Source organism: Monodon monoceros, unplaced genomic scaffold (genome assembly GCF_005190385.1).
Source record: "Monodon monoceros isolate NGI ecotype Baffin Bay Population unplaced genomic scaffold, NGI_Narwhal_1 Super_Scaffold_5, whole genome shotgun sequence".
In the NCBI taxonomy this organism is placed as follows: Eukaryota; Metazoa; Chordata; class Mammalia; order Artiodactyla; family Monodontidae; genus Monodon; species Monodon monoceros.
Window position 1 is genome coordinate 43,691,710 of NW_021703782.1, and position 11,238 is coordinate 43,702,947.

The following is an 11,238-nucleotide window of genomic DNA, read 5'->3' on the forward strand; positions in this document are numbered from 1 at the left end:
AAGGAAGAAGCCAGGAAGTGTAAATCTCAAAGTATGCATTTAGGGGGACAGCTCAGCTGCCGTGAAAGGTTTAGGTCGAGCATAATATACATGCACCCATTCCAGCCCATTTAATGCCACACACAAAGTACCCCAAGAGGCCCCGCGGGCCCATCCTGCACAGCCCCGCCTTGCCCAAATCCCGCCCTTCCAGTCCCCCGCCCACTTCCTCCCATCCCCCCACACGACCGCCCACTGGCGAGGTCAGGCGGCCGCGCAGCCGCAGTAGCTGCCACGGCCGCTCCTAGCCCGGGGGATCCTGGGAGCAGGCCTTTCCGGAAAGACTGGTTCGGCGTCGGGGCCTCGGCCCGTGTTGCAGCCCAGTGTTCCAGGCCCTTGCTCCACGACGGGCCCGTAGCCGCGGCGACGCTCTAAGGACAGCGGAGGGCGCGGCGGGCCGCTCGCTGAGGTGCCCGGCTTCGCCGCCGAGCGAGCCACGGGGCCGCAGGACGTGGCGGCACCTCCCCCTTGGCCCGGAGCGGAACTGCGGGAGGAGCGGCAAAGCAGGCCGGACGCGGTGAACCGGGTCACTAAACTGCCTTCAGGTGATGAATTATCTACATAATAATCAGATTTGAGGTCCACAGCCCTCTGTGGTCCTGCTATAGAACAATTTTCAGAGAGTGACTGGTGTGTTCTAAGGTGTGCCACAGTGACTGTTTGCCCTTGATAAGGAAAGCAAGCTCTCTTGCTCTTGGGACATCCTCGTTTCCTTTAAAGCTTTCAGGTCATAACCTCTTTGGCCGGCATACATCTTTGTGCAAGAGGAAGGCTTTCACATGAAAGTGTCTCTTGGTAACGGTGAAATGGGCGTCTCCGCCCATTTACAGCCTTGCAAGGCAGGAACCACACGTTTTTTTACCAGCAATACTCACAGTTCGGTGGTTTTGCAAGGCTTTGATCAGCTTAGAATAGAAGGATTGCTTTGTGACGTGACCCTGGTACCAGGTGATGGAGATGAAATCTTCCCTGTTCATAGAGCTATGATGGCGTCTGCTAGTGATTATTTCAAGGCTATGTTCACAGGTGGAATGAAAGAACAAGATTTAATGTGCATTAAGCTTCATGGGGTGAACAAAGTTGGTCTGAAGAAAATAATTGATTTTATTTATACTGCAAAACTTTCTCTTAATATGGACAATCTTCAGGACACACTTGAAGCTGCGAGCTTTTTACAAATTTTACCTGTTTTAGACTTCTGTAAAGTGTTTCTTATTTCAGGAGTCTCTTTAGATAACTGTGTTGAAGTTGGACGAATTGCTAACACCTACAATCTTATAGAGGTAGATAAATATGTCAATAATTTCATCCTGAAGAATTTTCCTGCATTATTGAGCACTGGGGAGTTTCTAAAACTCCCTTTTGAACGGCTTGCCTTTGTGCTTTCTAGCAATAGTCTTAAGCACTGTACTGAACTTGAGCTTTTCAAGGCTGCCTGTCGCTGGCTAAGGTTGGAAGACCCTCGGATGGATTATGCTGCAAAATTAATGAAGAATATTCGATTTCCACTGATGACACCACAGGATCTCATCAATTATGTGCAGACAGTAGATTTCATGAGAACAGACAATACCTGTGTGAATTTGCTTTTGGAAGCTAGCAATTACCAAATGATGCCATATATGCAGCCAGTGATGCAGTCAGATAGAACTGCCATTAGATCTGACTCAACCCACTTGGTTACATTAGGAGGAGTTTTGAGGCAGCAGCTGGTTGTCAGTAAAGAATTACGGATGTATGATGAAAGAGCACAAGAGTGGAGATCTTTAGCCCCAATGGATGCTCCTCGTTACCAGCATGGCATTGCTGTCATTGGAAACTTTCTTTATGTAGTTGGTGGTCAAAGTAATTATGATACAAAAGGAAAAACTGCCGTTGATACAGTTTTCAGATTTGACCCTCGGTATAATAAGTGGATGCAGGTTGCTTCATTAAATGAAAAGCGCACATTTTTCCACTTGAGTGCTCTCAAAGGACATTTGTATGCCGTTGGTGGGCGAAGTGCAGCTGGTGAGCTGGCCACAGTAGAATGTTACAATCCAAGAATGAATGAGTGGAGCTATGTTGCAAAAATGAGTGAACCCCACTATGGCCATGCTGGAACAGTGTATGGAGGCTTAATGTATATTTCAGGAGGAATTACTCATGATACTTTCCAAAACGAGCTCATGTGTTTTGACCCTGATACAGACAAATGGACACAGAAGGCTCCAATGACTACAGTCAGAGGTCTGCATTGCATGTGTACAGTTGGAGACAAGCTCTATGTCATTGGTGGCAATCACTTCAGAGGAACAAGTGATTATGATGATGTTCTAAGCTGTGAATACTATTCACCGACCCTTGACCAGTGGACACCAATTGCTGCCATGTTAAGAGGTCAGAGTGATGTTGGAGTTGCCGTCTTTGAAAATAAAATCTATGTCGTAGGTGGATATTCTTGGAATAATCGTTGTATGGTAGAAATTGTCCAGAAATATGACCCAGAAAAGGATGAGTGGCATAAAGTTTTTGACCTTCCAGAGTCACTTGGTGGCATTCGAGCTTGTACTCTCACAGTTTTTCCACCTGAAGAAAACCCTGGGTCACCTTCCAGAGAATCACCTCTTTCAGCACCTTCAGATCATTCTTAGGACCAAGGTGTAAAATGCCTTTGCAGTGCATCATGGATGATCCCATACTTCCCCTTCAGTTGTATCTTCTTACATTGATTGGTACAGTTATTAGATAAAAAGGTAATTGATGTTATTTGTATTGCTTGGCTTAGTATGTTTATCAAATGGTTAACAAATGCATTCTGAAAATGTATTCAACATAGCCATTTTAACAAATGTAAAAAGATAAGTAGAAAAATGTTTGTTAGATGTCTTTTTGTGGTGGTGTGTAAGTCAAAGTGTAGGTGATTGTAGTAAATGTATAATTATATTCATTATGCTTCAAAGTTGAAAGTTTTCATCTTTGACTACAAAACATCAAAGGGAGGCTGCCTGCTCTAACCTAAAATAATAAACAAAAAAGGTCTCCAAGCCTTATTAGCTGCCTCCCTTTTTTCATAGAGTTTTTGACATAGCTGCCAACTCACCAGATTGTGTGGGTACATTCAGAATATGTGACGATTCTTAGGCAGACCAGAGAAATAATAAATTCAAAAATATTAACTCAAAAAATAGTACAACCCTAAGTCAGGACTTCATATCTTTCTGGGGAGAGGGAGAGAGAAAATACACACACACACACACACACATACACAATGTATATGCATGCATACACATAATTTTTAAATCAATTGGCACTTTAGCTATAGTGAAATTGTTTTTAAATTTAAATTCTTTTCTGCCTAGCAGCTATTTCTATTCAAACGGGAATTCAGTACTAGAGAATAAATGTCTGTGTTGTCTTACTGAATTGATGTAGATAAGAACTACAACATTAAATTGACAACCAAATTTGTCATTTGACTGAATTGTTACTACAGATGAAACTTGTCAGTTTTTCTGCTTGTATATTGTTTTCTGTAGAGTTGCCTTTATACAGGTTATTTAGCAAAGTTCAAGTCTCAGAGAATTGCTTCTTCTCAGTAACTTTAGGCTCTGCTACATTCCACCTTTTTGTTCAGTAAAATTTATGAACAACAAAGAAAAACATACTGATCAAAGCTATAGGTTTTTAAGTTCAGTCTCCCAACTTAGTCATTCTAACACGACTGTTTGATTTGAGGTGGTTGCCCTGGTGCTGCTCCAGCCCGTGTGCATCCTGAGCTTTGTGTGATCTGCCTCAAGGCTGTAATCTGAGCAAGCAGAAGATGTACTGTTTGGCATCAGGTCAGAAAAATGTCTTTTTGGCTATGTCTAAAGGACAGGACCAACTTCAGATTCCCTAAGAAGCCAGCTGTAGAAAGCCTAGGACACTGCTGTCTTGCATGCAGTACTAAAGTAGATCTTCAGCCTCTTCAATACCAAGGGCATCCCTATTGGTTCAGAACCACATGGGGAGATCTTAATGGGACCTTATCCGCAAATGGAATCATAAGAGTCCTCTGAAGTGAGTGATTCTGAAGAATCTGAAGAGTTACTTCCCTGGAATAATTGTCTACCTGAAGAAAAAATTTACATATATACATTTACATACATATGTTTATATTTATATCTCTATACTTGGTATAGTTGGGAGATTGTCATAGTGTAAATCAGGAACAACCTTCTCTTTATTGACAACCTCATAATAAAACTCAGGAACCAAGACAAAAGGAATTGGCTTCAAGGGATCTGAACCTCACTGCCCATACAGGTATTGATTCATTTTAATGCTTTTATGATTTCTGCATTGGCAGAAAATTTCATACTTCCTATTTTTTTTAAATGATTCAATTTTTTATTACTAAAAATAGCACATTTGAGAACACTTAGGAAATAGAAAAAGTAGAAATTGCTAATAACTTTGTACATTGAATAAGCAAGAAATAGCATCCCAATTATTTCCTTAATTATTAATGAAGTTAAATATTTGTGTTTTTTGAGTAGCTGTGTTCCTCTTTAATCGAATGTTAATATCCTTTGCCCTTGTAATACCTATTGGAGTTGCTTCCTTTTTCATATCCAGTTATAGGATCTCTTTATATAATAAATATAATTTAACTGGCATTTGCTTGCATTGACTTTTTTTCTCAATCTGTTAGAGGTTTACAGACGCAGGGCCGTTTAGTTAATTTTTGAGATCAAATTTGTCCATCTTTTTGCATTTTGACCTTTTGGGTATAATTTTGCTATGGTTCCTTTATTTTTTACATCATTTTGATGTATTACTTTTTTGGTGCGAATTCTGACATGCTGAGATGGTATTGCCCCATGTCTGCTCTGCATAAGCTTTTCTCTTTCCCTTGTTGAGAAAAGGTTTCTGCCTTCTATTACATTTGACTGTGTTGCTTTGTAATTAACTAAATATTGTTCAGCCAGGTAAGTTAACTGCTCCACCTTTACCCCCTGCCTCCAGCCTCACACATCCCACCTCTCATTCTTTTACTGTGTAACTTTCTGCAATTGACAGGACTCTTGATAATCGTAAAACAGCTGACTGGTGTTATGCTAATTAAATCTAATTAAATCTGGAATTCCTTCCTTACAGATAAAGAAATTTGAGGTGACTAAAATGATTGGAAAGATATCTTTATTTTACAAGCTGATAGTTTTTTTTTTACAGAACATTTAGAAAAATATTTAAAAGAGGATAAAAGCTGCAAGCATGTAAAGCATTCTGTTAACATTTTATTTCTTGTTTTAGTTTTTCTGATAGTTTCAAAAATAAGCTTTTGTTAACTTTCCTGATTATAAAAATAATTCCTATTACAGTAAGTACAGGAAAATGAAAGTGAACAGAGGGTGTAAATTATCAGTGATTCCACATGTCAAAAGTAACATGTTAATACTAGGTATATTATGAATTTATATATGTACAGACATTTGTCAAATACTTTGCAAATATGTCAGAACTTAAGCTAAAATCTGGATGATAAAAGGAAGTAAGTTCAACTTCCAAAGGCACACACTGCTTTCATTATGGCTTTCTCCAAGTTTTCTAAAATCTGTATGTATTAGAAAATAATATGTAAGGTGCTTTCTTCCTAATTATCAAATGCATGTACATTAAGAAAAACATTCCATTTTAAAACCAGATAAAAATCCATATTTAATTTTTTTCCCACTTGCCAAGAGTAGTATTTCTGTAGATTACCTACAAAGCAAACATATTTAATCATGTTCAAATTTTTCTGGTTTGTAATTAAAATTATCTTGTTCTGATTATAAAGACAAAATATACTCCTACAGAAAATTTCATTCAAAACTACAGAAGCATACTATCAGAAGTAAAACCAACGTTCTATCCGCAGCTCAACGATTGAAAGACCTTAGGGTAAGTTAACCTCTCTAAGCTTCATTTTCTCATTTGTCTATGGGATTGGTGGTGGGCATTAATAATTGTTATCTATATCAGAATTGGAAGGAGATAATATTATAAAGTGATTAGCATAAAACATACACAGAGAAGCATTTAGTAAGATATTTGTTACTGTCATTTTATTGCATAATTTTTTACTTTAGTTTTGTCTTAATGATTTTCACAAGTTCTTTTATTTGAAAGTGTTAAATGTCTATACAGTATTTCACCCATGAATGTGCCTTCATATTTTTTTTCCCTTTCCCTATGGTTATATATTTAAATATCTACCCCCAATTTTTTATCATAAATTAAGCAAATTTAATATTCTTTCAAAAAATTTTATCTCTTATTACCCTGTGATAATTTCTAAGTAAAATCTGAGTCAAATAGTGTAGGCTTTTTTAGGCTTTTGAAAAATATTTCCAGGATTGTGTGACTATGCGTTTCCACCAGAATGTGTTTAGTGACTATTTCAAAGGCAATCTTGGCAGTTCCAGTTATCTTACTGTTTGGATTTATATTTCTTTAATTATTGGAAACACTGAATTTTTTGCTTATTGAGCATGTGCATTTTTTCATATGTGAATCATTTGTTCCTGTCTATTATTTTAAGTATCCTATTAGCTACAAAGACTTTTTTCCTCAATTTATGTCATTTTTGTGGGGGCTGGGCTATTCAATTTTTTAAAATTCAGATATAATGATATTTGTTTCAGGCATACAACATAATGATTCTATATATGTATATATTATGAAATGATAAGTCTAATTAACTTCCATTACCACACATAGTTAATACAATTTTTTTCTTGTGATGAGAACTTTTAAGATCTACTCTCTTAGCAACTTTCAAATATACAATACAGTATTATTGATAGTCACCATGCTGAACATTATATCCCCAGGACTTATTTGTACCTTTTGACCACCTTTACACTCAGTTTAATAGTCAAATATGTCTGTCTTTTATTGCATTTTGACCTTTTGGTGATAATTTTTTTTGCATAGTACTGATGTCACATTCCTTGTCCTTTATTGCTTTGTCAGTGCTTATTCTTAACGTGCTAAGGTAGCATTTACTGCTTGTCTCTTGTTCAGATAGCTTTTCTTTTTTCTGGTTGAAATGAAGATGAATTTTTAAAATAAATTTATGAAAATTCCTTTTATATTAAGACTATTAATCTATCTTTACAGCAAGTATTTTCCCATCTTTCTTAGAGTGCATGTCTTAACATACAAGGTATTTTTTTTTTTTTTTTTTGCGGTACACGGGCCTCTCACTGCTGTGGCCTCTCCCGTTGTGGAGCACAGGCTCCGGACGCACAGGCTCAGCGGCGATGGCTCATGGGCCTAGCCACTCTGCGGCACGTGGGATCTTCCCGGACCGGGCACGAACCCGTGTCCCCTGCATCGGCAGGCGGACTCCCAACCACTGCACCACCAGGGAAGCCCCCAAGGTATTTTTTGTAATGTAGTGAAATTAGTTTCTCCTTTGTCATTTTTTTAATGCTGTCTTGCACAACTTCCCCCCATCATGTGAAGGTGTAATTACCCTGGTATTTTATGTTATTGTTATGGATACAGCTTTTTACTAGTTTTCTGTTTCCAAGTTATTATCCACTTGTTCCATCACAACTGTTTGAATAATCTTTACTTTCTCACTGAATTTTTATGCTTTGTAAAAATCATGTAATAAAGGTCTTATTTATAATATGGGCAAACTAGGGTCTTTTTCTTCAGTTATAATGATATTTTATTCAAGTTGTCCTTGGCATGTAGATTGCTGTTTTGAATGGGGTTTTGTTTTCACATTGTATTTCAAACTATTGCAGTAGTAGGAAATACATGATTTTACCATGTTTTTGTTATTACTCTCATTGATTCTTAACATTTTGACGGGATTTTGGGGGATTCTCTTTTTTTACCTTAGAGAGTCATGTTATCTGCACAGTGTAAAAACCTTTTTTCATATTATTTGTATCATAATTTAAAGCATTGGTTAATACTTCCAGCAGATTATAGTTGTAACACGAGGCATTGTGCCTTGTAATTTTAATAAGGATAATTCTAGAATTAGAATTTTAAATTCCTTTGTTAAAGAGAGGTATTCTTTATTTTTTTTTAATTAAGAACAATTTTTTTTATTGGGGTATAGTTGCTTTACAATGTTGTGTTAGTTTCCACTGTACAGTGGAGTTCCCTGTGCTATGTATATAGCAGGTTCTTATTAGTTATCTATTTTATACATATTAGTGTATATATGTCAATCCCAATCTCCCAATTCATCCCCTCCCACCCCCACCCCCCACTTTCCCCTCTTGGTGTCCATATGTTTGTTCTCTGTATCTCTATTTCTGCCTTGCAAACCAACTCATCTGTACCATTTTTCTAGATTCCACATACATGTGTTAATAATTTTTGGCTGTGTTGTGTCTTTGTTGCTGTGCATGGGCTTTCTCTAGTTGCGGCGAGCAGGGGCTGCTCTTCATTGTGGGCTCAGTAGTTGCAGCGCGTGGGCTCTAGAGCGCAGGCTTGGTAGTTGTGGTGCACGGGCTTAGTTGCTCTGTGGCATGTCGGATCTTACCAGACCGGGGATCAAACCCGTGTCCCCTGCATTGGCAGGCAGATTCTTAAACACTGCACCACCAGGGAAATTCCCATACTTCTAAAAATGAATGTTTTGGAATTTCTGCCCCGATTTTGATACCTTATCTGTGTTGCTAGTATCCATTTTTAAGCATATATTTGAATGGCAGAGTGATAGTTGAAAAAAGAAGACTTAGATATTCACTAAAGATGATTGCATACACTACAGAACTGTTAAAGTTGTGGTCCTTAACCAAATGCACTAATAATAGATAGTTCCTCTATTTTCTTGGTAACAGTCTCTGAACAACTACTTTCTAGGGGTTGATGTTATTCTGCCACCTACTGGTTGAAAGTCAAAATCCTTAGTTAGATGGATTACAGAAAATGTACGCTTTTTAAAAAAACAGTAATGACAAAAACCAGCAGAAGTTTTTATTGTGTGTGTGAAAGTTCAGTCTTCAGGTGATACTCAAATGAATACAAAATCCCTATGGTAACTCTTAGTGTATAGAGAGGGTCAGATATTCAGAGAAAAAATTTTCCTGTGGTTCCATTAAAGAAATTTTTTAAATTGAAATATAGTTGATGTGTAATATTATATAAGGTGTACAGTATAGTGATTTATAGTTTTAAATGTTATACTCAATTTAGTTATTATAAAATATTGGCTATATTCCCTGTGTTGTACAATATATCCTTGTAGCTTACTTCATACGTAATAGTTTGTACCTCTTAATCTCCTATCCCTTGTATTGCCCCTTCCCCCTTCCCTCTTCCCACTGGTAACCATTAGTTTGTTTTCTATATATGTGAGTCTGCTTGTGTTATATTCTCTAGTTTGTTGTGGTTTTTAGATTCCACACGTAAGTAATACAGTATTTGTCTTTGTCTGACTTATTTCACTTATTGTAATACCGTCCAAGTCCATCCATGTTGCTACCAATGGCAAAATTTCATTCTTTTTTTTTGGCTGAGAGGTATTCCATTGTATATAGATACCACGTCTTTATCCATTTACTTCTGTATATTGGCAATTGTAAATAATGCTATGAACATTGGGGTGCATGTATCTTTTTTAATTATTTGGCTGCATCTTAGTTGCGGCATGTGGGATTTTCGTTGCGGCATGTGGGATCTTTGTTGCGCCATGTGGGATCTTTCATTGCAGCGCGTGGAATCTTTCATTGCAGCGACGGGCTCTTCATTGCGGTGTGCAGGCTCCAGAGCATGCGGGCTCAGTAGTTGTGTCGTGTGGGCTCTAGAGTGCATGGGCTCAGTAGTTGCAGCATGCAGGCTTAGTTGCCCTGTGGCATGTGGGATCTTAATTCCCTGACCAGGGATCAAACCCATGTCCCCTGCATTGGAAGGTGGATTCTTAACTACTGGACCACCAGTGAAGTCCCACACGTATCTTTTTGAATTGGTGTTTTTGTTTTTTCTGGTATGTGTTGCTGGGTCATATGGTAGTTCTATTTGTAGTTTTTTGAGAAACCTCCGTACTGTTTTCTCCTGTGGCTGCACCAATCTGCATTCCCACCAACAGTGTACAAGGGTTCCATTTTCTCCACAGCCTCACCAACATTTGTTATTTGTGTTCTTTTTGATGATAGCCATTCTGACAGGGGTGAGGTGACATTTCATTGTGGCTTTGATTTGCATTTCCCTGATGATTAGCAGTGTTGAACATCTTTTCATGTGCCTCTTAGCCATCTGCATTTCCTCTTTGGGAAAATATCTGTTCAGTTCTTCCCATTTTTTAATCAGGCTGTTAATTTTTTTGATGTTAAGTTGTATGAGCTGTTTATATATGTTAGATACTAACTCCTTATAGGTCATATCATTTGCAAATATCTTCTCCCAATCAATAAATTATCTTTTCATTTTGTTGATGGTTTCCTTTGCTGTGCAAAATCTTCTCAATTAGGTCACATTTGTTTATTTTCGCTTTTATTTACTTTGTTTTAGGAGACAGATCAAAAAAAATATTGCTACAATTTATGTCAAAGGGTGTTCTGCCTATGTTTTCCTCTAGGAGTTCTGTGGTATCCAATATTACATTTAGGTCTTTAATCCACTTTTATTTTTGTATATGGTGTTAGAGGATGTTCTAATTTCATTCTTTTACATGCAGCTGTCCAGTTTTCCCAGCACCACTTATTGAAGAGACTGCCTTTTCTCTATTGTATATTCTTGCTTCCTTTGTCATAGATTAACTGACCATAAATACATCAGTTTATTTCTGGGCTCTATATTTTTCCATTGATCTATGTGTCTGTTTTTGTGCCAGTACATACTGCCTTGATTATTGTAGCTTTGTAATATACCCTGAAGTCAGAGAACATTATTCTTCTAGCTCTATTCTTCTTTCTCAAGATTGTTTTGGCTATTTGGGGTCTTTTGTGTTTCCATACAAATTTTAAAATTATTTGTTCTAGGTTGGTGAAAAACGCTCTTGGTGTTTTGATAGAGATTGCTTTGAATTGTAGATTGCCTTTGGTAGTTTGGTCATTCTAACAATATTAATTCTTCCAGTCCAAGAACACGGTATATCTTTCCATCTGTGATGTCTTCAATTTCTTTCATAAGTGTGTTACAGTTTCTGAGTACAGGTCTTTTACCTCCTTAGCTAGGTTTATTCCTAGGTATTTTATTTGTTTTGGTATGATGGTAAATGGG

The 11,238-nt window shown here is 37.5% G+C and overlaps 1 protein-coding gene and 1 long non-coding RNA gene across 4 annotated transcripts in view; both read left to right on the forward strand.

Annotated features, from left to right (window-relative positions):
- The first annotated feature begins 270 nt into the window (after positions 1 to 270).
- Positions 271 to 7,300, forward strand: KLHL9 (kelch like family member 9). 3 transcript variants are annotated; one of them, XR_003790875.1, is made up of 3 exons: positions 283 to 2,774; positions 5,862 to 5,946; positions 7,285 to 7,300. XR_003790875.1 is itself a non-coding variant. In XM_029203755.1 (1 exon), exon 1 carries the CDS (start codon positions 819 to 821, stop codon positions 2,670 to 2,672), a length of 1,854 nt encoding a protein of 617 aa, XP_029059588.1. In that variant the 5' UTR covers positions 271 to 818; the 3' UTR covers positions 2,673 to 4,675. The 3 variants fall into 3 exon arrangements, 1 of the variants encoding a protein (XP_029059588.1); XR_003790874.1 differs by lacking the exon at positions 7,285 to 7,300 and having other exon boundaries at positions 5,843 to 7,257; XM_029203755.1 differs by lacking the exons at positions 5,862 to 5,946; positions 7,285 to 7,300 and having other exon boundaries at positions 271 to 4,675.
- Positions 7,301 to 7,332: 32 nt separating this feature from the next.
- Positions 7,333 to 11,238, forward strand: part of LOC114884657 — a 33,968-nt gene continuing 30,062 nt past the window's right edge. Inside the window, exon 1 of the long non-coding RNA XR_003790876.1 lies at positions 7,333 to 7,430. This is a non-coding gene — a long non-coding RNA (uncharacterized LOC114884657). The remainder of the gene's footprint in view (positions 7,431 to 11,238) is intronic.